At 43.5% G+C, this 24,251-nt stretch overlaps 2 protein-coding genes across 2 annotated transcripts; one reads left to right on the forward strand and one right to left on the reverse strand.

Annotated features, from left to right (window-relative positions):
- Positions 1 to 528: 528 nt before the first annotated feature.
- snx10b (sorting nexin 10b) lies at positions 529 to 2,183 on the forward strand (the record flags this gene model as incomplete). The annotated part of the gene is made up of 5 exons (XM_083679270.1): positions 529 to 621; positions 707 to 807; positions 991 to 1,092; positions 1,276 to 1,491; positions 1,741 to 2,183. The coding sequence occupies 5 exons, from the start codon at positions 529 to 531 to the stop codon at positions 1,829 to 1,831; spliced, it is 603 nt and encodes a 200-aa protein (XP_083535396.1). The 3' UTR covers positions 1,832 to 2,183.
- A 10,638-nt stretch (positions 2,184 to 12,821) lies between these two features.
- Positions 12,822 to 22,732, reverse strand: skap2 (src kinase associated phosphoprotein 2). The gene is made up of 13 exons (XM_083678844.1): positions 22,542 to 22,732; positions 21,916 to 22,021; positions 21,719 to 21,744; positions 21,504 to 21,602; positions 20,455 to 20,532; positions 20,249 to 20,332; positions 19,895 to 20,019; positions 19,553 to 19,616; positions 19,107 to 19,235; positions 18,193 to 18,264; positions 17,107 to 17,234; positions 13,412 to 13,515; positions 12,822 to 13,173 (listed from the first exon to the last, which is right to left on the reverse strand). The coding sequence occupies exons 1-12, from the start codon at positions 22,579 to 22,581 to the stop codon at positions 13,423 to 13,425; spliced, it is 1,044 nt and encodes a 347-aa protein (XP_083534970.1). The 5' UTR covers positions 22,582 to 22,732; the 3' UTR covers positions 12,822 to 13,173; positions 13,412 to 13,422.
- Between the last annotated feature and the right edge of the window lie 1,519 nt (positions 22,733 to 24,251).

Consider the following 24,251-nt stretch of genomic DNA (forward strand, 5'->3'; position numbering starts at 1 on the left):
TTTTCCTCAGTCCTGTGACTTTATTTGGATACCTTTGGACTTGTTTTCAACAATAAAAATGTATACAATAGAAAGTCATACCAAGCTTTTTGAGCATTCATGATCTGGATTTTGAGGATGAAAGGAGTAATTGACAACCTTGTGAAACAGGTAGGATTGAAGTATTGTTTTCCAATCTTAATGTTAACAGGTCTTTGAAGTTGGAGATGCCTTCTGACGTCTGCTGAACATGGGACTATACACAGTGCATTGTGACACTTCAGGCATTTTGGACTGAATCTGGATAGTACTAGAGTTCATAATCAAGTCTTAAAATCTTAAACAAGTTTCATGTCAAATAGACAATCACACTTCTGCTTTCACTGAGCCGTAAAGAGCACTGGGCGGGGTTTTCCTATCAAGTTTGAGTGAGTCATTGATTGCACTTCCTTTATCTAAGCCTGTAAAACTTCTCTCTTTGCATCAGACTGTGCTGTCCATTCTCCCTCGTCCACAGTCCAGTGTAGCTCAGCCTCTCCTCTCCTCCACATGCAGCAGGTCATCAGTGTCTGGGTGCGGGATCCACGGATACAAAAGAATGATTTCTGGCATGCCTACATAGACTATGAAATTTGTATATATGTAAGTATACTAATTCTGGCTAAGTTTCTCCACATGCTCATATGGATATAGGAATGCTAATGTAATTGCTGTTGTCTTTCCTCAGACCAACAGTCTTAGCTTCACCAAAAAGATCTCATGTGTGAGGAGAAGATTTAGTGAGTTCGTATGGCTCCGGCAAAAACTACAGGCAAACTCAATGCTCATGTACGTACAGGTATATATGTGTATGGGATGTATGGGAGAATGATACAGTACAGCCTACTCTTTATGTAAAGCATAATGAGAAAACTCACTGACTTACAAACTGAATAATTACTAATATCACTGAACCAATATTTGTCTACAAGGCCTATTAGTTCTGAGCATGTGTGTTTTATCTATTTACAGGGTACAGTTACCAGAACTCCCCTCAAAGAACCCGTTCTTCAGCCTGAACAATGCCCAGCAGATCACTGAGAGGATGAAGGGGCTCCAGAAGTTCCTGGAATTGTGAGTGTCCTACTGAGGAATCACAATAACCAGTCACTCTGTTATAGTATAGGAATAAGACAAATCCATACAAATGTTTTGGTTAACAAATGCCTGTCTGTTGGACTTGGCTTAAATAAATGCCCAAATGATATGTCCTAAAATGTCCTAATCTAGAATTAGCTTATTCTCTGCTCCTCCCAGGACTCTCCAGAGCTGTCTGATGTTGTCTGACAGCTGCCTGCACCTCTTCCTGCAGTCGGAGCTCAGTGTGGCTCAGATCGAGGCCTGTGCCTCAGGGAGGACACACTACTCTGTGGCCCAGGCCGTGCAGCAATGTGGCTGTGTCCTTCAACGCTTCCACTCAGCGGAGCACCTACAAGAGGACTGCAAGGCCTCCTGTGACTCAGACTCTGATTGGTAGGCCTCTCCGGGAATCCTTTCATTCTAAATAATGATTTACAGAGAGTTGAAGATTTTACAGCAAAATTGTAAGCTGGGCTTTGAATTAATGTAAAAGTCAACATAAATAGCAGGGCAAAGATACATAACAAAATACAGATGATTAAGTTAGATTGGTATTCTCTTTTCTATACTGTTTCCGTACTATTCATCGTATCATATGGACTGAAAAACAAACCTTTTATCCGTCTTCTCTCTGTTTGTCAGCCCTGTGTTTTCAGAGCCAGATGAGCCCAGCAGTGAAGATCAAGCCACACCAGAGAACACGTCACTGCCTGACAAAACCAGACCAAACTAGGAGATGACACTTCCCTGCTTGTCTGCCTCTCCATCAGAACTTCCTTATCACTCATGACATGATGCTACACACTCATGTTTATGTACTTCTCATTCGGGCTCATCTTGAAACAAGGCTTACACACACCTCAATGTTTACAGTTGAAACTTTAAACTTGAATGAAGTTCAGCTTTTACCACTCTACTTTAATTTCTGTTTTTCTTTGATTCTCCGACAGTTTGAAACTGTTAAAGAAAGAAGTTGTTTTGAATTATTTTCTCCAAAGATGAGGCTATAATGTTTTTTTTTATTAAATTAACTAATCTAAAGATTATGTAAATAGTTGTCTGTGAGAAGTTTATAAGAAAAAATGTATGCTATGATGTAAATAAAGTCAGTCATGTTTACTATATATTATTTGCTGGGCTATCTTTTTAATAGCATCCTGTATGTTTGTAACCAAAGGCATCTAATATATCACACATACAGGGTTTCATGAAGTAGGGTGCCAACAGGTGCCCAGCAGAGGGCAGTATTGTTGTATCTAACATCCCCTGTACTATCCTAATGCTATTCAGCATTTATGGAACCTTGTCCTGAAACATTTGTATTATATTGATATAGCAAATATATAATCTGTGTCCATAAAATCTCTAAACAATAATGTGATGATTTAAATATACCTCAATAAAATTCAATATATATTTTCACTACCTGGAATAGATTTTTATAGTCTTGGTGATGAGGGTTTTTCATAAATAAATAGGATAAGTGTCTCATATACCAGTCATATACCAGTCATATACCAGTCATATACCAGTCCATGCAATACTATGCATAAAGCTGCCTGAAGTTTCTCATCTCTTCATTGTCTTGGTCCCCACTCCTGAAAAGCTCCTCTGTACAGATTTGTACTGACCATTACCTCGTCACAATAGGTGAGACGTGGCTGTGAGCACAATGGATGCCAGTGAGCCCCTGATGAAATGTCCAGTCCACAGTCTAATCCAACAGACAAACATTACCACCACCATTGTCTGTGCCTAACCTAATTTTACCATAAAACACAGTCTCTAAGAACCCTGTCGTCTAGCTGCCACTGCATGGGTAGCTGTGAGGCTTCTTTAATAGGGTCTCTGAAGAGTCTGCTGGCACCTATAGGACAGCCCTCCTGTCAGGAGTGTCGCGGGAGGTCCCACAGGATCCCCCCACGGACCTGCTCCTGTCTGAGAGAGAGGTCCGCGACAGACAGTCTGTGGTGCCCCCTGCTGACAAAAATGCCAGCCGTGCAGACAGGAGACCCCCCCTCCCTCCTACAGTGACACACTGCACTCTTCCTCCTTGCACACACGCATGCATGCATACACACGCACGCGCACATACACACACACACACACACACACACACACACACACACACACACACACACACACACACACACACACACACACACACACACACACACACAGTGTCACTGTTATGTGTCCACCAACCAGGCAGACTGACTCAGTGCACAAGGACAATGAGGAGCCTTACTCAACACTTTGTGTGCATGTGTATGTTTCCAGGCATGCTTTTGTGTGCATGCATTCCCACAGAGAGCAGCACTATGCTTATGCAGAGGTAATGGACACTAAGCAGAAGGATGTGAGGCTGACATATCTGCACAGCTAATTAGATTAGCACATCTCTCTGAGGTGAACGAGATATTCATTATACATTCAGAACGGGGGGAGACAATAGGCTCACTGGGGCATGACGGACAGGTGATGCCACCTGGGGACCTGCTCTGTTCATTGCAGCAGGAAGGCCAGAACAGTGGGAAGGCCTAGAAACCCAAATTGGAGGAGGGAGGACGTTTTTCCTGGAGACGGCTTGTTAAATTTTGTAGCCGCTGTCTGGCTCTTTGTGATGCATGTGTGCGTGTGTGTGTGTGTGTGTGTGTGTGTGTGTGTGTGTGTGTGTGTGTGTGTGTGTGTGTAGGTGTGTGTGCCCTTTGTCAGTGACTGGCTGTGTGCCGCTTGCATTACCCTGCAGTCACTCTTAACACACACACAGGTAATGAAGCTGTCAGGGCTGCTGGCGTGTGGTGTAACTTGATATTCAAATGGGGTTCATCCTTGGCTTATGACAGAACAATCCAATTATACCCTCAAGACAGCATAGCTGGGGTCTTGAGCAGAGGGCGCGCGCACATACACGCGTGCACACACACACACACACACACACAAACACACACACACACACACACACACACACACACACACACACACACACAGACACAGACACAGTCTAGATGTGAACTAGCCATCTAATAGCCTGTTAGGTTGTCCCCTTCCATGAATACTGCTCATGCAGTGCTTGTGTTTTTGTTTTATTCCTGGGCCTATGTGGCTTATATACTTTTACCAAGCTCTATATGACATACTGTAGGGATCAACCTGACATATTAACTGTCAGTCATGAAAAGGAAAGATTCCAGATGTTGTCTGTTCAGTCAGGATTTAAGAGAATATCATGTCATATTTCCAAACCCCTAGTCAGTACTATAATGTTGAAATCAATGTTTAAAGATGTGTGTGTGTGTGTGTGTGTGTGTGTGTGTGTGTGTGTGTGTCAGTCTTCCTTAGTAGACTCCTTTAATCCATCACAGGCCTCTCTCACACATTGTCAGTTCTCTGTAACAGTGCCTCTCTGCCTCTCTTTAATCTGTGCCCTGATTTGGAATGGTTAGTCCTCTGGTTTTACTCAGAGTTGTCCGGTGGTATTGACTCTCCTCTAATTGGCTGTTCCTCTGCTCTATTGGCTCTTAACCTTGAGCTGAGGGAGCTGGAGCGGCCGCAGCCTTGCCTGTCAGTTCTGCCCTGCTGCCGTGACAACACTGACACACTTAGACCTATCAGACCTCTACAGATCGATCAGCTAACAACCCCACCAAATGCCAGTTTAACACTGAGAAGGAAACGAGAGGAAGCAGAGAAAAAAGATTGGACTTCTTCTGTATGGTGGGCACTGGAGGGAATAGAAACAGGTGGCCATAATAAGCACAACTATTCAGAGATGGAAAGGCCCATATACTGTAAAAATATGATTCTGCTGATGTCACAGTTGTAGTACCACTCCTGTTATGCTTAGTTTGCTTATTGTTTGTCACAGAAGCCGTGGAAGGTGAGAGAGGGGAGAATGGGTCCACAGGGAAAGGCCCATCTGCTGCTGAGCATGTCAGCACTTCTTTTTGCTACTCTTCAAAGAACCCCCCCCCACACCCCACCACCACTATACCACTCTCACTACAGCTACAACTGTTTCCTCCATTGTGAAATAAAAACCGAGTCACACAAGCAAAGATTGTTCACCCTGTGTGATGGAGACAACCTTACTGCACATCAAACTGTGAGTAAGAGTATGAAATCCCCATCATGGCTCGGAGAGAGCAGACTGCAGAGAGCCCAAAAACAAATGGAGCTATTGGGAGCAGATACGCTCCAGCGGAGGTGATTCTGAGATAAATCAGAGGCTGCTCATGCATTTTAAGTACCACATTATAGAGGAACCATTAGCAGCTACAGGAGTACAGCAGGGCTTGGGATATTAAATCTCTGTGACTGCAGCTCTGTGGGAGTGAGATGAGCAGATCATACAGACCAGTCACATAGCACCTCCTCCTGAGACAGCATGGCACAGGATACACACAAACACACACACACACACACACACATACAAACACACACACACACGTGTGTCAAAGGTGTTAAAGGGCATGAGAGCAGTCCTCACTATGACAGAGACAGTCCCCCCTATGGGATTGACAGGGCCTATGGGATTCACACACACACACACACACACACACACACACACACACACACACAATTTAAGTAGCACATTATACAGATCTACCAACCAGAGATCTGCCCATGTCCAGTCAAGGGTTCAGGCTAGAATTCCGCATCTGAGACAGTTCAGTTCAAAGCTTCTGGGAATGAAATACGTAAGTGCGAATAAAGGGTCAGAAAACAGTGAGCCAAGTGTTCAATATTCATCAGATTTGGCTGAATTATGAATGAGTTAAACTGAGACAGTACTTTGTACAGATCCTCCATATTGCATGACTCTGTCAAACACTGATTTACTGATGGCCACAAATGTTCAGCTTGCAGAGAACCGAGAAGGGAGCTTCAGCACGACACCATCACATCTGTCCTCTCTCGCCTGTGTGTGTGTGTGTGTGTGTGTGTGTGTGTGTGTGTGTGTGTGTGTGTGTGTGTGTGTGTGTGCGTGTGCGTGTGCGTGTGCGTGCGTGTGTGTGAGTGTGTGTGTGCAAGTCTTCCCATCTTAACACCCGCTTCAATCTGTGAAAAACAATCCATTCTGCTGCCATTTCAAGGCTGCAACATATTTCTCTGTCAGTCTCTTGTCAGCGATGGAAATGAGCTAACGTAGAAGTTGTCTGTCATTCATCAAATCTGACAAGCTAGCTACCTTAGGTTTGTTCTGCTTGGCTGTACCTGGTATTACTATTGTTACAAGGCAGACAGTGCCGACACACTTCGCCCGGATGTAGCAATTACTGGGAATGAGTGTGATCGCTGTAGTGAAGCACACAACAGCTCCTTGTCTCCAGACATCAGGACCTACCGAGCGTTACAGTCTCATCTCCACTCTACACAGGGCCTGGGGGGGGGGGGAAGTTGAGATAGCTGTATCATAATTTCCATCCTAAAATAATATTCAAAGAACACCTTGTATACCATATCTCACCAGCTTTTTTGCTTCTTCTCAAAGCAGCAATATTATTCAGTAGCAGAGAGCTCCAGAAATGAAATGTGATCACTCTAATCTAGTTTTATTCTATCCTGGACCTAAATCAATACCTTAGGTTTCCATTACTTTTTTTGCTCATCTTAAATGTGTCTTGGGCATAGAGGGGCAGTCCCTCAGTCTGTCACAGCATGGGTGTTAATAATAACACATCCAATGTAATGTCTTATTAGGAATGAGGAACGAGGAGAGTGGGAGTTCTCTAGGTGTACACAGTTCAGAGGAGGGCGTGAGGGAGGGATGGAGGGGTGGAGGGGTGGAGGGGTGGAGGGCTCTGTCTCTCGAGGCCTCCGTGCCTCACTGCCAGTGTGTGTAAATCAGCAGGCAGCTCACGGCTGCAATGAGGTAGAAAATAAAAAAAGCATAAAAGTGTCGGAGTGAAATAGAGGAGAGGAGAAATTTTTTATGATGAGCCTAAATTCTCCTTACTCTGCAGTAGATCCAGTGGCCGGCTCGGATTGTCTGCTCCAGACACCGTCTATCATCTCTACGCCTCCACGTAGTCACAAATTACTCAAATTACCCCACCTGCTACTCACGCAATACATGTAATGAGTATCCTAAATTCATATGATTATCATTCATGGAAATGTTAATTGCCCTGCAGCAAATTTTATATGCAGGCAAAATGTGCACTCAATATAAAACTGATACGGCATGTAGCCTAAACCATAATGTCATATAGAAATAAATGAATCAATAAATCAATATTTTTGCTCTTGTATAGCTGACATGAATCTGAACTATGGGATCTCATCCGAGTTGCCATCTGAGCCCAACATTCCACTAAAGGATCCTATAGTAGCAGAAAGCTCCGGTCATACAACCTGACTTAGGGCTCTGTCACTGCAGAGTGCTGTCCCTATCACACCTCCTCATTTGCAGATACTCAATACAACCTTTGAAAGTTTTCTCACTGCCGCTCTATGGTGATTTCTGGCCCTGCCCTCTGTTGGTTAGCATTAGCATGCTGCCTCTCTATGGTGATGCCTTCCCTGACCCTGGGCCTGTGTGAGTCAGCACTGTGCCTTTGTTGTGACCTTCTAAGACTACTGATGGGCCGACTTGTATACACCTCAACCTCTAAATCACCACAAGGTTAGTCTGACAGGGCATATATTTGGACTGAAGTATTACAGCCTCCAGGTCCACTGACACTGAATGAGCGTAAGTAAGTCCAACAGTCTGCTGTCCAGTGACACTGTTAACCTCAGCACATTCCCCAGTAATAGAACTCTCATTCCTGCACTTCCAGTGCTCCCTGGTCAGGGGCTGTCTCAGGGTCAAGCTGCTATATCTGGAATAGTGTGACATTGAGCCTGACTCTCCATTAGGGTGTGTGTTGTCACAGCCAAAGGCATCTCTGTGGGCAGTAGGAGAGCGAGAAAGAGAGGGAGAGGGTGATGGTGAGAGAGAGAGAGAGAGAGAGCAACAATCCACATGCCAAGGACTGGTAGGTTGACAGCTGTTGGGAGGTTTTAGTAGTGTGAGGTGTACGTTTGGGTGGTAGGGGTCTAGTTTCAGTCAACATCTCTCACATCGCTCACCTCCCTGCAATACAGTCCAGCAACAACCAAGCAACTTAGGGTCATCACTCACCCACTAACTAGTCTAGCAAGGCAGCAATGGGGCGCAAGCGTAATATTAGAGCCACTGACCCTGGGCAGGCAGAGAGTATACAGGGCCAGAGATCAGAGCCCAGTGCCCAGTAAATAATCCCTGAGCGTACGGCACAGGGGCAAGGCGTGGGAGAGATGTTTATAGCAGGTGGACAAACACCTGTCACTTTGATGGGACTGATTTATTCTGGGAGACTCATCAATGCATCGCTCTCCCTCCTCTGACAGCCAGGACAGTCAGCTCTGCTCTACAGAAAAGGGCCCCACCGCTACATGAGGCCTATCTGTAATGGTGACATATACAGTAAGTGACAGTACAGACAAGCCTCTTTGTGACAGGGTCACAAACTGATGTTTTGGTGGTTAACTAGACACACATTGAAGGATTCGTTATACTGTATACATATCTCTGGTAGGCTATTTGGCAGAGGAAGTACACAACGAGACACGACAGTATTACTTTGCTGATTCCATTTTGAATTGATTTGAAGTATCTCTGTCAATGCCTTTGTTAGAGGTTTAAAATCATTGTGATAAGATGAATGTCTCTCCTTGGTTCTTGTCTTAAGAAGGAGGGTAGGAGACCATTTAGGGGGACTTACGGGTCCAGGATATTACAGGGTCTCCTGAGGTGGGGGCACCACTAGAGTCTCCTTCCCTGCCCCTGGCTATGATATATGATCTCCTCCCTAGACGCTGCAGCCTGCTGCTCCCAGGAAACAATTAACAAGCAGCCCGAGCAGCCATTGATAATGCATGGGAGAGATGGACACTCTCTTAATGCACAACCAGCCTGGTCCCTCTGCGGCAGAGCCCAGGAGAAGAGCTGCTGATTAACTACCCTGCCACCCTCCCCAGTCTGCAGCTCGTAAAGTCACGCTCAGACTATGCAAAAACTACAGAATCTGTGGAAAATCTCCCTAAAACCCAATGTGGTGAATTACTTCACAAATAGACTGGGTCATTAAATGTGGTGGGATCTGTACAGAGGTTACATCAAAGAGTGGATCAATCTATGCAAGAATTTGACACTGTATGGTTTATCCATCAGTTGCATCGGCTGGCTGATACCCAGACACATAGCCAGGTCTCAAAACCTACAGTCATCACTATTATGAAATTGCACCACACACATACTACATCTTCTGCGATGTCATAAGCCAGCTAAAGTACTCTCAATTTGTCTTCCTCATGAGATGCATCTATGGAGGCTGACCTCAATTAATAGTGACTTCCATTCTAGAAGCATCCATTTCAGATTTAAAGGTTTAGACCTGGGGAAGAGGCTTTAATGGAATGCTGACAGAGGGCCAGTTGGAGAGGTAATACATTTCCCACAGAATGCCAGGGGATATCACATAAATAAGACTGTATTATTACCAACAGAAACTCTCAATGACACTGTACAATGATCTACAACTGAAACACCTGGGAAAAGAGCAGAAGAATAGTCTGACTGCTTTATCAAGACTACCTCTCCAACATGGTATGAATCAAGTCTATGCCACACTACCAGTCCAAGGAATGAGGGTGTTAAAGGGCAGGAGAGCAGCCTCACTACCACAGAGGAGATAAAGATTACAACCAATAGAACACAACTGCATACTGTGCCTGTACCTGAGCAGGGCCTATGGGATTGTTCTTAAAATCGGTTGCAAGCCCCTGGCCACATCATCGCCTGCCCACGCACGCACACTTTTCAGAGTAGAAATTGTGGGATTTCTTTATTTTTCCCTCATCTTATTTTTCAGAAACACTTTTTCTCCATTATTCCTCAGATGCTCTAACTATATATTTGGCTGGTAAAACTTTGTTTTTATGGTTGCAAGTATTAATTAGTGATATTCTGGTATCATTAGTGAAATTTAGTGCTCTCAAGATTAATGGCACACTGGCATTTATCTATGAAACATTATATCTTAGTGTTAAATTGTAATAAAAGGGCCTGTATATTCTGGGGATATGGCTGTCCAAAGCTGAGGGGAGGGTGGAGTTGACATCCATTAACAAATTTTTTTATTAGCACCATAAAAGAGAGAGGCAATATTTAGCCTAACTTGCCTTTGGCAGCCTAACCCATAGCCTAGCTTAGAAAGGTGGTCTGTTAAGGGGGAAGAGGGTTCTACTGATGAGGACACAAACTTTGCCATATGTCTGGAAATATTTGTCCCTTTATTGCTAGAAATTCACAACTCAATGTGGAATTCCAAGCAGATAACATCACAGATTGATCTTCATCATCATCAACTTTAGTGGAAAAACCCCCCAGAAAACCCCCCCCAGAAAAAAGACCTTGTCTTCCTTTCTCTAGCACTGTGACTGCCTGTGATGTACAGTTGATTCACTTACTTTAGACAAATGTACTTATTGTGCTAAATGACTAAAGCGTAGATGTAAAATGTGATCCGTAGATGTAAAATGTGATGCAGGTGAATTAGTTGATGGGTTTCTTCTGCAGTGGGCCTGGTTTACTCAGCCACATGAAACCACTATCTAATACAAATCACACGCAATTCACTACATTCCTGCAAGCCCCTGCAACAAAGCCTTAACCACTCCTCTCTTCCCTCAATGTATTCAATGTAATATATTCGATAACTAATTATGGTAATTCATTGCATCTCCAATTAGCAGGGGGATTTATCGCCCTGCTGTGCCGTAAAGAGCAGAATTTATGTTGGGTTTGAATGTCACCCAGAGGACAGGGGCCTGGTGCAGCATCAGTCAGCAGAACAAAACCCAGTATAGAGAGAGAAAGAGAGGGAGGGATCGAGGGAGGGAGGGAGGGAGGGAGGGAGAGAGAATATTCTGCCCCCTCCCATCCAGATATACCAGAACTTGCTCTCACCTCTACAGAAAGACCTCCACTCCAAAAATAGATATTCTCCTGCATACTCACCGCTCACCGTTCTCTGTTCTCAGAGGCCATTTCAACCAACACATATTGTTTACAATTTTGATTTCATATAACATTTTCCTCTATGCAACTTAGTCATAAATGCAACAGATTACACACATATGTATAGCATTAAGCAGTTTGGTGCTTCAGTTAGATTGTATACTGCATACATGTCATGCCTGCTGCCAAACAGCCCCTCAGAGGGTGATCAGCACCCCTGCTGATGGTGTGGGCAACAGCCTTATGGGTATTCTTCACCATTAAAATCAGGCAAACAGCAGGGCCGCCCATCTGCCACACTGTGCACCTCTACCAGCGGTCTCTCAGGTGCCATAAAAACATGGCACTCTTTGAATGATCCGATACAGGAGCATTGACCAGAAACCAAAATAGCCCTGAACACAACCTGAGCTAAGCTGCATTGGCTTACACATAAGGATGCCATTGAAATGTAGGCTGATGATGTGCATGTGCAAATACAAGTATTGCGCTTGACAGGTGATTTCCCCATGTTACATCAGCAAAGGTTAACTTTGTAGATGGTTGGATGCTGAACCCAATTGAGTGTCTGTTTCCCTCCCCCCATCCTCCCCCCATCCAGAGTACAGACAGAGCTGCCCTATAGCCCACTGGCATTCTAATGACCCTATACGATGAACCTCCTACAACCTACCCTCTCAACTCTCTACAGCTCCAGTCATATCTAACTCTCTGTTTCTCATCTCTCATACATGGACCCTTTAAGAATGATATTCCTTTGATCTGTATCTATTGCTCAAGGCAGTCAGCTGATAAAATGGGAGAAATTATTAAACAAAATATGATTCAGGCACTTACTGTCGTAGAACATACAACAGAGAATGTATCAAAGACCGTTCTCACAAAAACAAATTAATCAAATCTTCATGATGCAAGGATGATAGGGAAATTGATTGAACATGTGGAATCCACATTGATTCTCTCTGCTGCACGCTATAAGTAACGGTCCAATTCATCTTTTTAATTAAGTATTCTCACTTCAACAAGCACAGACCTTTGCACGTGTCAGCAATGTTGCATGGATGTTCTCTAACGTTACAGTCCAGTACATCAGACCATGTTGGCTCCCTGGAAAATCAATTATCCTTTGCATCCATCTCAGTACTCTCAGAAGCTTTCATTCTGTGTATTCATTTTTTTTTTTTTTTTTTTTTTTTTTAAATCTATGTTTAAAAAAAAAAAAGGCTAAACGACTCAAAGGGCCGGTTTCACAGACAGTCCAGGACTAATTCACACTTTCAATGGCAAATTGCCACTGAGGATGCTTTTTAGTCTAGGACTACGCTTAAGCCTTGTCTGTGAAACCGGCCCAGAGAATACTAATATGCTTATGCTCTGAATATAGCTGGGGAATTATGGGAATAATTGGAAGCTGCAATATAAGTGAAATGTACAATTTATTGCCATACTACAAAACAACTTACCAATAGCAACATATTACAGTTGAAATATTCAAGATACAATGCCATGAAAACAGTATGCCTGTGATAGTCTAGAACCTCTTAGGGACGAATAATAACAGTGTTCTATGCACTAGTCGGTAGAGAGCTGGCACCGACCGTGGAGGTGACCTCTGCAAAGACTCTGATGCCACCTTGTGGTTCACTAGCCATACAGTTCAGAAAAAAACAACAAAGTCTTTTGAAACCTTTATTCAATTTGCTTGACAACTCCTATATACTCACTATTTCTCAATCAAAAGCCCCATAAGCAATTCATACTAGACATTTTACCAGAGAGAATAAGTTACACACAAAACAATTTACTGAACTCCAATACCTGTAAGAGCAAGATGTACACCAACTGGTCACTCACTGTATTTTACATAGCCAACATAATTCAGTATTATCTGAATCTTACAACCTTTCACAGAGCTTATGGAGATTGGCTATTTAATGCAATTTTTTTTGCTGCAGATAGTTAGCTTCATGTGCCCTCAGAGATGATCTGATGCTATATATTAGACTGAAGATGGGATTTAGATGTCCCTAAAAGCAAAACAGAGGATCCATACTGTCAGTCAAATTGCAAAACATACATGTCTTTAGCTTATGAAACACATTGGCAGATGAGAAGATACTGATAAAAACTACAGTAATCTATTACTCTAATATAAACTGCTTCTTTGGCAAACTAAGATCAAAATAGTCAAACTGGCCCAATAGGGGACAAGCTAGCAGTTCTACCACCCATGCCTGGGTTGATGTGTCATTGCGGAATACTTACGCAGCTGGCTTTTATATGACATACATCTCCAGGAGGAAATCTTTGGGCACGATGCCAATGGAGCCCTTCATCTCCCCGACCCACCAGCCAAAGTTCTGGTACTCCTGATTGGGGGGGAAGAGAGTGAGTAGGGGGAGAGAGAGAGAGAGAGAGAGAGAGAAAGATGATAGAACAGTTACAAGCGGATGACCTAGAATCAATCCAGAAATAACGTTCATTTTCATAATGAAAGATTTTATTTTTTTCAGTGGAGCCTGACACAGACTGCCTGACTATATTCTCTTAACAATACTCTCCCAGTGGTCCTTTCCCAGAAACTATAGAATGAATATTATTATCCAATCATAGTTGTACTAAACAAAAACACTAGTTATGCTCATATCCCGCCAGAACAGAGGTGACTAAGTAAACCAACACACTAGTATAGTACTAATATGAGTGGAGTCTACCATCCCTCTGGTGACACAGCAGGCCTGAGAGTGGAGGGAGGAGATGAGGAACAGATGAGGTCAGCCTTAATGAGGAGCAGATCACTCAGCTACAACATGCCCTCCTCTACCACCATCACTACTACGTTCCCCCTTTCCCTTCCTCACTCTCCTTCCTGCTTTCTCCTCTCATAGCCTACACTCCTATTATTCTCTCTCTCCTCTTCATGCATTCCCCTCTCTCTCTCTCTCTCTCTCTCTCTCTCTCGTCTCTCCCTGTCCCTGGTTCTGGAGCCTCCTGCAAGTTCACCCGCCTCATGAAAGTCTCCGCTAACGGAGAGCACATCACACATAAATCCGTCACATCATGGCGAGTAATAGCTTCAAATGGCTTCATGCGTGCTGAGATATAAGGAGGGCGCCACGGGGAGAGATCTGAGACGCGCAGAGAATCTGCGCCCCCCCCCCCCCACACTCTCCCCTTGCCCGAGAGCCTGACCTCACATGAAAGTCCTCCCAGGACATGAATCACACTGGAGACCGCATGCTATCAAGCGAGAGGGAAGAGGGACCTGCACAGTGTTTCCATCCCAGCACATACAGCAAAGCCCTGGGAGAGGAGAGACTCTCTGGCAGGGGGTGAGGGAGTTCAGGTACTATTTTTCTAATGGATAGAGAGAGGGGTGGAAGCAAAGTACCAGTACCCCCTGGAGAGTCTAAGTTGAGGAACAGAGTCATGGTATACAGTCTTCTGGTGGGAGAAGTCGGCTGTGTATGTTAGACAGAGACAATGCTGGACTCACTGCTTGTGGCAAAAGTCCATGATCAAACAATGCCATGAAGACAGCTAATATTAATTACTCAATCTTATTAATATTAATTACTCCATCTAATTAACTACAAATTCATTCACATCGTACACAAATGTAATTACATGCTACATAAACACTAAATGTTACAGCCCACTTATTAGTGTGTGACAAGATGAATATGACATTTGTCCCCATCCCCCAGAGGGTAATTCAGGAAACTAACTAGGGCTGTATGTGTGTGTGTGTGTGTTACCGCTTCCTGTGGCTGCCCTTTGAAACAGCCACACCTCGTTGTGTGGACATGCCCAGTATTGACTGATAAATAAGTCATGCTTGAGTGAGTGTGAGCTGGGGCACAGTCACACATAGAGGTGTATGAGACTAATGAGAGAGCCTGAGGAAGCGAGCACAGACCCCACACTGTGGAGACGGAGACACACACACACACACACACACACACACACACACATACACACATACACACATACACACATACACACATACACACATACACACATACACACACACACACACACACACACACACACAACTGCTGCTGCTGCTGCTGAGCCTGTACTGGAGCCCACACCTTTGCCTCCTGGTTCAACTGCAGGATGCATCTACTTCAGGGAAGAGATAGAGCAATATCCCAGGTGTCCTTGAGCTGATGACTGCTATGACAAGGTTTGGATAGGGGAGAGTGTTTGGGTCTCTGATCTTTAGCCATATCTCAAAGCAGTTGAGGCAGGTGAGACTTGACTTCCCTGGATTAGTTTTATGTGCTGTTTGGTACGTCAGGCTAGGAGATGTGCTGGTTAGCCTGACACAGCACCCTCAAATACCTGATAGTCACCACCCACAGCTGACAGGGGGGTCTAGCAGCTGTAATAGGGGTGGGGTTCCAGTGAAGCTATTCCTGGTCTGTGGGGAGGGGGGAGGGACACATGGAGGGGAGGGGAGGGGATGGGGGGGGGGTGTTGTCAACTACCCTGCTGCAGCTGGCCCCTGAGTCCAGACAGGTTTTATGGTCATTGCCCTCCCAGTAGGCCACAACCCCCAACACCAAGGTTTCAGCTAATGGCACTTTCAGTCAGAAGGCTCAATGAAAGGACAACTTGGTTCTTGATCCTTCTCCATGAAGGAGAAGGAACAGGCTGTACATGTTTACATGTTTGTTTTCCATGCACACCTTCTCTGAATATTCACTTATTGAGGTATCCAAATATCTATTTTAAAAAATCGTTAGGCCTAAAGAGAACATTTACACAACGGATTGAAACTCTCTGAAACTACAGGCAGTTCATTTACTAACCACTAGATGGCAGACTTGAATATAAAACAGGTCGGGTTTGTTGCATTTACGACACAAGAGTGGAAGCAAGAGGAGGTTCCCCATTGATTATATGTAATTTCCCACACAAAAACCCAATGTGAAACACAGTAAATTCAACAATTTTCAGGGGAAGGACATGTTTAATTTAACAATGCAAATATTGTATCTGCTAAATGACTGAGGGCCCTCTAGATAACAAACCATATTGGTCCTGCTGGGAAACATGGGATTTTATGCATGGCTGTTTGCAGTTTGATATATAACTTACAATATGAATCATAAAAAAGTGACACACCAATAAATGTGTATCAAAGGTAGGCATCTCCTCTTTCATTCACACAAGGGAAAATAATCAATCTCCAGTTCTCCACACCTGGAACACATGCCTGGCTGACAAGCCTCGGATATTGTGCCCCCACTACACGTCCTCACCTGGTCTGAATGGAGTGGCAGACTCCGCCTGTGTTTCCTGAGAACACACATTCCCATTAGAGCCCTGCCTGGCGAGGTGAGGGAGACGTGTGCGAGGTGTGTGTGGCCTGAGGCCTGCGAGCCTGGCGGCACGGCGGCAGCGGCGGTATGCTGAAGCGGCCCAGACGGACGAGTGATGGAATGGCAGAGCCTGCCAGCCGAGCCCGGCACCCGCCAAGAGCACTAAAACAGTTTCCGCAGTGACACAACTAATCCCCATCACAGTGCCCAGAGCAAGGGCCCACCTCAGCCTGCATTTCACCAGCAGCCATTCAGCCCCGGGGCTATCGGCCAGACGCTGCCAGGAAAGGATATGAACAGTCTGTTCCTCAGAGGGCCTAGAAATAACTTCTCACTTTAGGTGGTCTGGTGCAGCCGTGCAGATATTCATAGAACCTTTGTAAATACCACAGAATCTCATAGCACTTGGCAAAAGTGGGCCTGCCCTTAAACTGCCTTATGAGGATAAGACACTAGGCAAAATACACATTTTAAAATCCTATCTTCATGCTTATCAGCTTGGTTGTGATTTTTTCATCGAAGACATATGAATAATTGCATCAGAGCACCAAGGAAAAGCATTACTGACCCAGCTCATTCAGGGCCAATCATATCTTCACATGTCTACTTTACTTCCTCCTCCAGCCTTACCTTGCTAAGGATGTAGATGGCGTCTCCTCGTTGGAAGGTCAGCTCGTCGGGGTGGTCTCCTGTACAGTCCCACATGCCCTGGTAGTAGTTTGGGTAGTCTGTGCTTTTGTTCACTGTGCTCTTGTTCGCTGGGAAGCATACAGAAAGGAAAACAGGGAAAACTCATCTATAATTGACAGTTTACCTCCAATCAAAGCCTTCCCCATTATTATACATTGGTGGTTGTGGTTGTGGTAGTGGCGGTACAAGTGAATAACCAACAGGGTGCAGTAGAGAGCTAATAAGTGGACCTTTCCTCTTTTCTCCTCTTCATTCATTTTCTCTCTATGAGCTTGGTAAGTGTGCATAGCCAGGAGACTGAAATGTACAGGGGTGATTTTCATAAGATTGATCCACTTGGCTTTAAAAGCTACATCAAGTTAGTTTTGGCCTTAAAACCTGATCACTGAAACTGACCAAACTGAAATGTGGTTATTTCCAGAACTGTGTGTACTTTGAGCAAACATTCTCACATCAACTTCCTCATTCTCATCTTCACTTCCTCCATGCACAACAACATTAAGGCCTTACACCAGCACCGGGACAAACCAGAGTATGACTTCCTGAAATGACAGAGACAAGCCCAGTCCTACTGACTACAGTTTGCAGGCCTTACTCTCCAACAAGACGTGATGACCATCACCAGACTATGAACAGCATCAGTCTGGAGTGAAGATACTGTGCCGACTCCAACTCCTGACCTTCCCCATGGCTAAGTGTTCCAGGAAGTTGGAGGAGAGATAGAGGTAGTTTGTAGTCTGTCAAAGGGACAATTACGGGTGGCAAGCGGAAGAGGCTCCAGTCCTCTTCCTGTGGAGCCCTGGCCCTAAGCGCCAGCAACCTGGTGCTTCATGTGGTCTCTACCCTGTCCTCATCCTATGCACCATATCTCTAAACCTTGTATAGGTTTCTTCATCATATTTCATACTGTAACAATGCAATAAAAAACCCGAATGCCTGAGCACATATACTAGACATATAGACTAAAGGATGAAAGAGAGGGTGGTGAAAAGGCAGGGTAGCTGAGGCAGGTTTCAGTGTAATTACCTGTCACAGCAGGAGCAGGGGGTTTGCTTGGTAGCTCCACCTTAGGCTTAGGGGGAGTGGGAGTGGGCTCCTCTGTGGAGAGAAAGTACAACAGTGAGTGTGACTTTGTAGATCCAGAGGGCTCCATAAAAAACATTTTTCATTGGTAGTGGATGGGGTGAGTTACCGCCATATAATATAAGGCAGGTGCTATAGAACAATTGAACAATGTTTTCAATACCAATTCAGTGTTGAATGTTCAAAGTCGCTACAACAAAAATTATGCGTAGATTGTGAGAAAATAAACATAGGGTAGTGAAGGGGTCAAATCTGGGTCTCAGTGGAAGGAATGCATGGCCCCTACAACACCTGTTGTTTAGTGAGCTTTTAACATACAAGTCACACAAGTTGCAAGATTACAAGATCAAGTTGCTTAGAGAAAGTTAATCAAGTTCAACTTAAAACTCTACTTGATCCTTCTCGATGTAGAAATGATATATACACTTGACATTTACTTAAGGACACAGAGTACAGTATTATTATTACTACACATGTTGTGCACACAGCCCTGTTACTATGGTGCTAGGAGAAGGAGAGCCTGGCTGTGTAGTGTGGACAGAGGAAACATGGTAAGGACAAACACACATCAAACATTGTCTTATAGTACTCTAGCTAAGACAATTAGTTCTCCATGTTGTGGAAATACATAACATTAGAAAAGCACATGAGAATGTGTGTATGCTCCATTTTGCCATAAAGGAGTTTAGTTCAGCAGGATTCTTGGCTACATTCTCTGACTGGTCATTCTCTGACAGGCCCACAATGCCTGTTCTTGTGTACGTCAAAAAGATGTACAGTAACAACCTCAAGAGGTTTAGCTCAGAGTACAGTACTGTGTCATAATGACTGTGTTCACATGCTGTGAAATGGCTGACCTGGGAGTTCTTCATAGATGTCATCATCAATGGGCTCTGGGTGGGCCGAGGACAGCTCATCAGCAAGAGCACCAATGTCATCATACATCTCCTGATCATCGTCGTCCTCAGGGATGATCCCTGACATGTCTACACACACACACACAGTTGCCATTATATATACATCATGCATGTCCTCTGTACTGTACACGGCTGTTTTTATCTTGTGTAACACCAAGATCAATTCCTAGAAACCATTTGTTGCATGACAACAAGGTTTTCTAAGTTGGATTCTGATTATAACAAAATGGAGGATCCTCCTATATTGGTAAAGGAGTGAATCATCATATTAAGGAGTTTGTCGACTTTTCATTAAAACTATAAATTAAAGAGTTGATGATATAAAAAAAATGTATGTTGCATTCAGAATAACAGATGTGTTCTATGGGCGAGTATTGCAAACAAACCTCTCAGCACAAAATCTATCTGCTCCACCCATTCCTCTGCTTCTTTCTGGGATGACGCACAGAACTGCGGAGAGGGCAAGAGAAAAAGAAAATTGCAGTCAGTCCACCGGTTAGTTGCTCCTAAATCAATTAACATAAACAAATAGCACTGTATTTATGCATGAGCAAAATGTTCCTTAAGGGAAGGAAAAACATTGCAGAGAACCTGAATATGAGAAAAATATTTAATGAAGGCCTAAATATTTGAGTGTCAGGTTCAGCCATTTTATGGTCAGGAACGTTACATCGACACATTGTAATGATTACAGCATACTCAAAAGTGTCATCAAGAGACTGGCTCACCTGATATACTCGCTTGTCAGGAGCAGAAATTTCAAAGCAGCAATCTTTCTTGGAATCTTTGCGCAGGGAGTTATTCATTTTGACAGCGTACCCATCAATCCCAAACTCACCCTTCTGCTGCTTGTCTGACGAGAGAGACAGTCAGAGTAAACACAACACAGCTGCAGTCACAGCTACAATGGATGATTACTGCAGTATCATCATCATTAAGCTATGAGAGGAAATTAAATATTACAGTGGGTAGGTGCAATCCACTATTATTTCTAGAATTTCCTCCACCCAACAGAGTAGCTTACTAAATAGAGGGGACGGCTCGCCCAACTTCTACAGTGAAATTTACCAATCCATTTCTACCTTTCTCATTCCCGTAATAGTAGAAGGTGTGGTTGCTCAGGGCACACCATCTCTTCTGCCACTCTGTCCCAAAGAAGCTGTGATCTGTCAAAGACAATGGGGACACTTATTCACAAAGGGTCAATCACAAAGGGTCATACAGTATTTAGAGGAAAACATTTTTTTTTTTTACAAAATGTAATGTGTATCTCAGTGAAGATACCCACCCTTTCTGCGTTTCTCCAGGTGTCCGGCCTTGAAGACAAACTGCAGGTCCTGAGCTGCCACAGGTGGAGACTGAACACCTAAGGAGAAAAAGAATGATGGGTGAGATCAACAGTTTATTTTTATTTTTTATTTTTCATCACTTTACTTAGATCAGCTACTACAGCTCAGCTCATATAACAATTGTTACTTTGGCAGGTGAGAAGATTGTCAACATGCTTGCAACTATACCAGAGTACCAAATGATCTGCATAGTCCATGTCCAACTGGACCTCACAGTGAATTAGTATAATAGTAAATGAAATACAGTAGAAAGGCTGTAGAAAAAGACACATTAACCAATAGCTGATGGGGAAATACCCATCTTTACCATTTTGTTCTGCCATCTACTAGGCTGACACAACGTTAAAACTAGTAGAGACTGCATGTTCAGAGTACAACTTCAATGCAAATGTTCAACTGCTGTGTCAAAGTTGCTCTGTGTGAAAGAGGGGCCATAAAACTGGCAGCTGCTTAGGGCCAATAAAACCCCAGACCCCTAACCACCATTTCACAAGGTTTACCTTGATACTCAATTAACAATACTAGATACACAAACACTGTATAGGTTACTGCAATGGTGCATGCACGGGTTAGGCCACTGTGTATCTAGGAATGCATTTTCTTAGACTACAGCAGAAATGTAAGGCGGTGATATAAGGTCTGTAGACAGCGCTCTCTAGACTGTGGGTAATAAAGCATGCTCTCTCTGTCATGGGGGGCCAACCCACAGCAGTTGTGCCCCTCAAATTGCTTCCAAAGTCTGTTGCCAAGTTACAATTGGAATGTCTGCCTGTCTGTCTACCATCTCCTTTACCCTCGCTTTCTCACACACAAGTTGTAAGTACATGCTGTGTGCCAGTTTTTTTCATTTCAGCTGTTTATTCATGTTGTCAGGTCTTTCATTTCAGTTATTGCATTTAAACCACAGTATCTTGACAATGCCCATAGTAGCAGGTCCTATGCTGCGATCACACAGTAGGCTCTACAGTGTGTACTCTGTGTGACTCACCTTCACAGGTCTCCTCATCCCGGTCTGTGCGCTCTGAATGCAATGATCCTCCATCATTGTTGCTGTCAACCTCTTCATCTTCATCTGATTCCTCTGCATCTGGAGGATTAGTCATCAAAGGACTTATCATGACAAAGGCATGGTATGTTGTGTGTGTAACCATGCATCGAAGAAACAAGTTGATATCAAACATACTCTAAAGACATAAAACTCACATTTCTCCTTAAAATCATGAGGGTAACTGTAGGAAACAAGAACAAAATGATATGTCTGCATAATACAAATGAAAAATGTTGTTACTGGAAAAACAGCAACCGTTATGAAGAACAGAGTTACTGTACATTTATGAATGTACAATTATTTAGCAAAACCACAAATCATACATTTAATGACATTCTAAATCTATGCATACCCAGATTTTACATCTTTAATTCGTTTGATGAAGGCTTCCTTTTTCTCTTTTGCCTTCTTGCTCAAATTCTCTCCCTTTAGACCATCAGAGAGAAAAGTTTCAACATCTGAAAAAGGGAAGACGTGTAAATCCAACAATAGACCTATTCGAAGTATAATGTCACATGATTACTTGCCAAATGGTAGGTAACTACAAAGACAATTTACAGAATGATGCTACCCATTCCCATATTGAATTAATTCAACTAAAACAAAAACAATAGTATAACCAAACTTTTATTCAGGAATTGTGTTTTGTTTTGTGATCAACTTTATGGGAATTTTCAAAAACCTTCAAAGTATGAGTAGTTCAATGTGTGACATTTGTGGTAACCTTTTCAATACTGCCAAATGAGAGGCGATTTTATTACTCCCTCTCAAGAGTGCACCTGACCCGGTTTGTTGGTGATAATAGCCTCGGCTACTATGGAGCGACAGAAAGAAAGACCACTGCCGTTCATGCTGCTGTAGAAGCACTTCCTCTTTTACAAAACAGTTAGAAAATGTTTGTAAAACGTCAAGTTTGACTAACTGTTTAGTTGGAATGCCATTACATAAACAAACCAATTTACATACAGTTGTAAATACCTGAAATAAGCGTCGATAACTCCTCCGGGAATGCCCGCATAGCGTTAAAATGAAACAAAATAGACAAAATAGTCCAACAAGAGTAGCACAGTTAATACGGAAGCACTGATGGGCAAATATATACGGAAGTTACAGTAGCGTATCATTTGACAAAAGCAATGACCATTCCGCTAATCAAATTATGGACCGTGTGTCGTATCCTTGCACCTCGCTTAAGCACCTGCAGGCACGCCCAAAAGAAATGTTATAGAATGCGTTTCTGCCGTCCTCACTCTCATTGGTTCATAAACTGACACATATGGATGATAGAATAATTTGTAAGGTGTGAGATTTCATTTTGGAGAATTCATTTTCAGCCTTAGTCCATTTATTTTCTGTTCTTCTCAGCTCCTACAAATATTGAATGTACTCTTAGGAGTATCAGTGGCTCTTTTCAAGTCAAGCTCATTTAGTCTAATTCTCAGATGCTCTGAGAATGTTTTTATGTATATCAGATCTGTGGCAGATAGTGCCACATCAATCAACCCCTCCTGTTAAAGCATCATAGATGTAATGGAGTGATAAGTATACAGTGGATAGATGTACTGTTAAGGCACAGAGTCCACTCAGAGAAAACAACTCCAACGGTATGCCTGTGTTTATGAAAGGGATGGGGTAATCAGTCAGTGTCAGTCTGCTGGGGATGTTGGGGCACTGTGGGGTCGAGTATCACAGTGTCATGCAACCATAAGACACTGCACTCAACCATAGTTCCTCAAACCCACATGAAGTCTTACAACCAATCTCAAGACCATCTGTGTGTGATGCATCCCAAATCATTGTTGAGTTAGTATTGAGTCTTAACCTTAACGTGCCCCAGGTGGGCAATAGTTGGGCCATTGTAAAGATGCATGCTCAAGGGAGCATGATACTCTTTTGCAGTTTGAGGAATGCTGGTTGCACAGCTTTGCATGGACAGAAAATGTTGAACAAATGGAATCATGATAAAGACAAGGACTGTTAATATGCAAGCGAGGGGTTATTGTCACCTTTTACAGTAGGAATGGATGAGTGGGGTTTCTATGTGTTTATAGATGTGGTTAACCTTGTGTCAATCCCTCATTCTTCATCTTGTGACAAACAGTATCACCTGATACATGTTAAAAGACTCAGCCTTTAAGCTATGCATAGCTTCCTGTTTAGAAATACCAAGAAGTGAGACAGGAGTGACTAACCCCATCCACCTGTCTGTCACTCCACCTCTGGGGGTACTATGTGTGGAGCTTCGGCATTGCAGGTGGTGGTGAGGCCTGGTATCGCTCCCAGGACCTGAGGGGTACCTTTCTTCCAACCAACCCTTTCATCTCTCAGGGACCAGGATTAGTGCAGACCCAGGATGGAAAGAGTGTCTGTCTCTGAACTCACGACTCACCCCCACATCTGGATCTCCTCTCTCACCACAGGTATACAGCCTAAAACCTCAAGACTCCTCCTCTCCTGTACCCTTGCTCCATGATAAATGGTTTCAACCCAGAACAACACAGTACTCAAACATAAATACATAAATTATTAGGTAGATTAGTAAATAAAGTTCTCAGTTTTATTTTTTATTGTAATGTGTTGAGACTTTAGGCATTTAATGTAAAACATGTTTATGACCAGGATCAACAACCTTGTGTTCCGAAATAGACATGCTCTTTAGATGTATGACCGGGACTCAACAACTGAGTC

The sequence above is a fragment of the Argentina silus genome, assembly GCF_951799395.1.
Source record: "Argentina silus genome assembly, chromosome: 10".
Taxonomy (NCBI): Eukaryota; Metazoa; Chordata; class Actinopteri; order Argentiniformes; family Argentinidae; genus Argentina; species Argentina silus.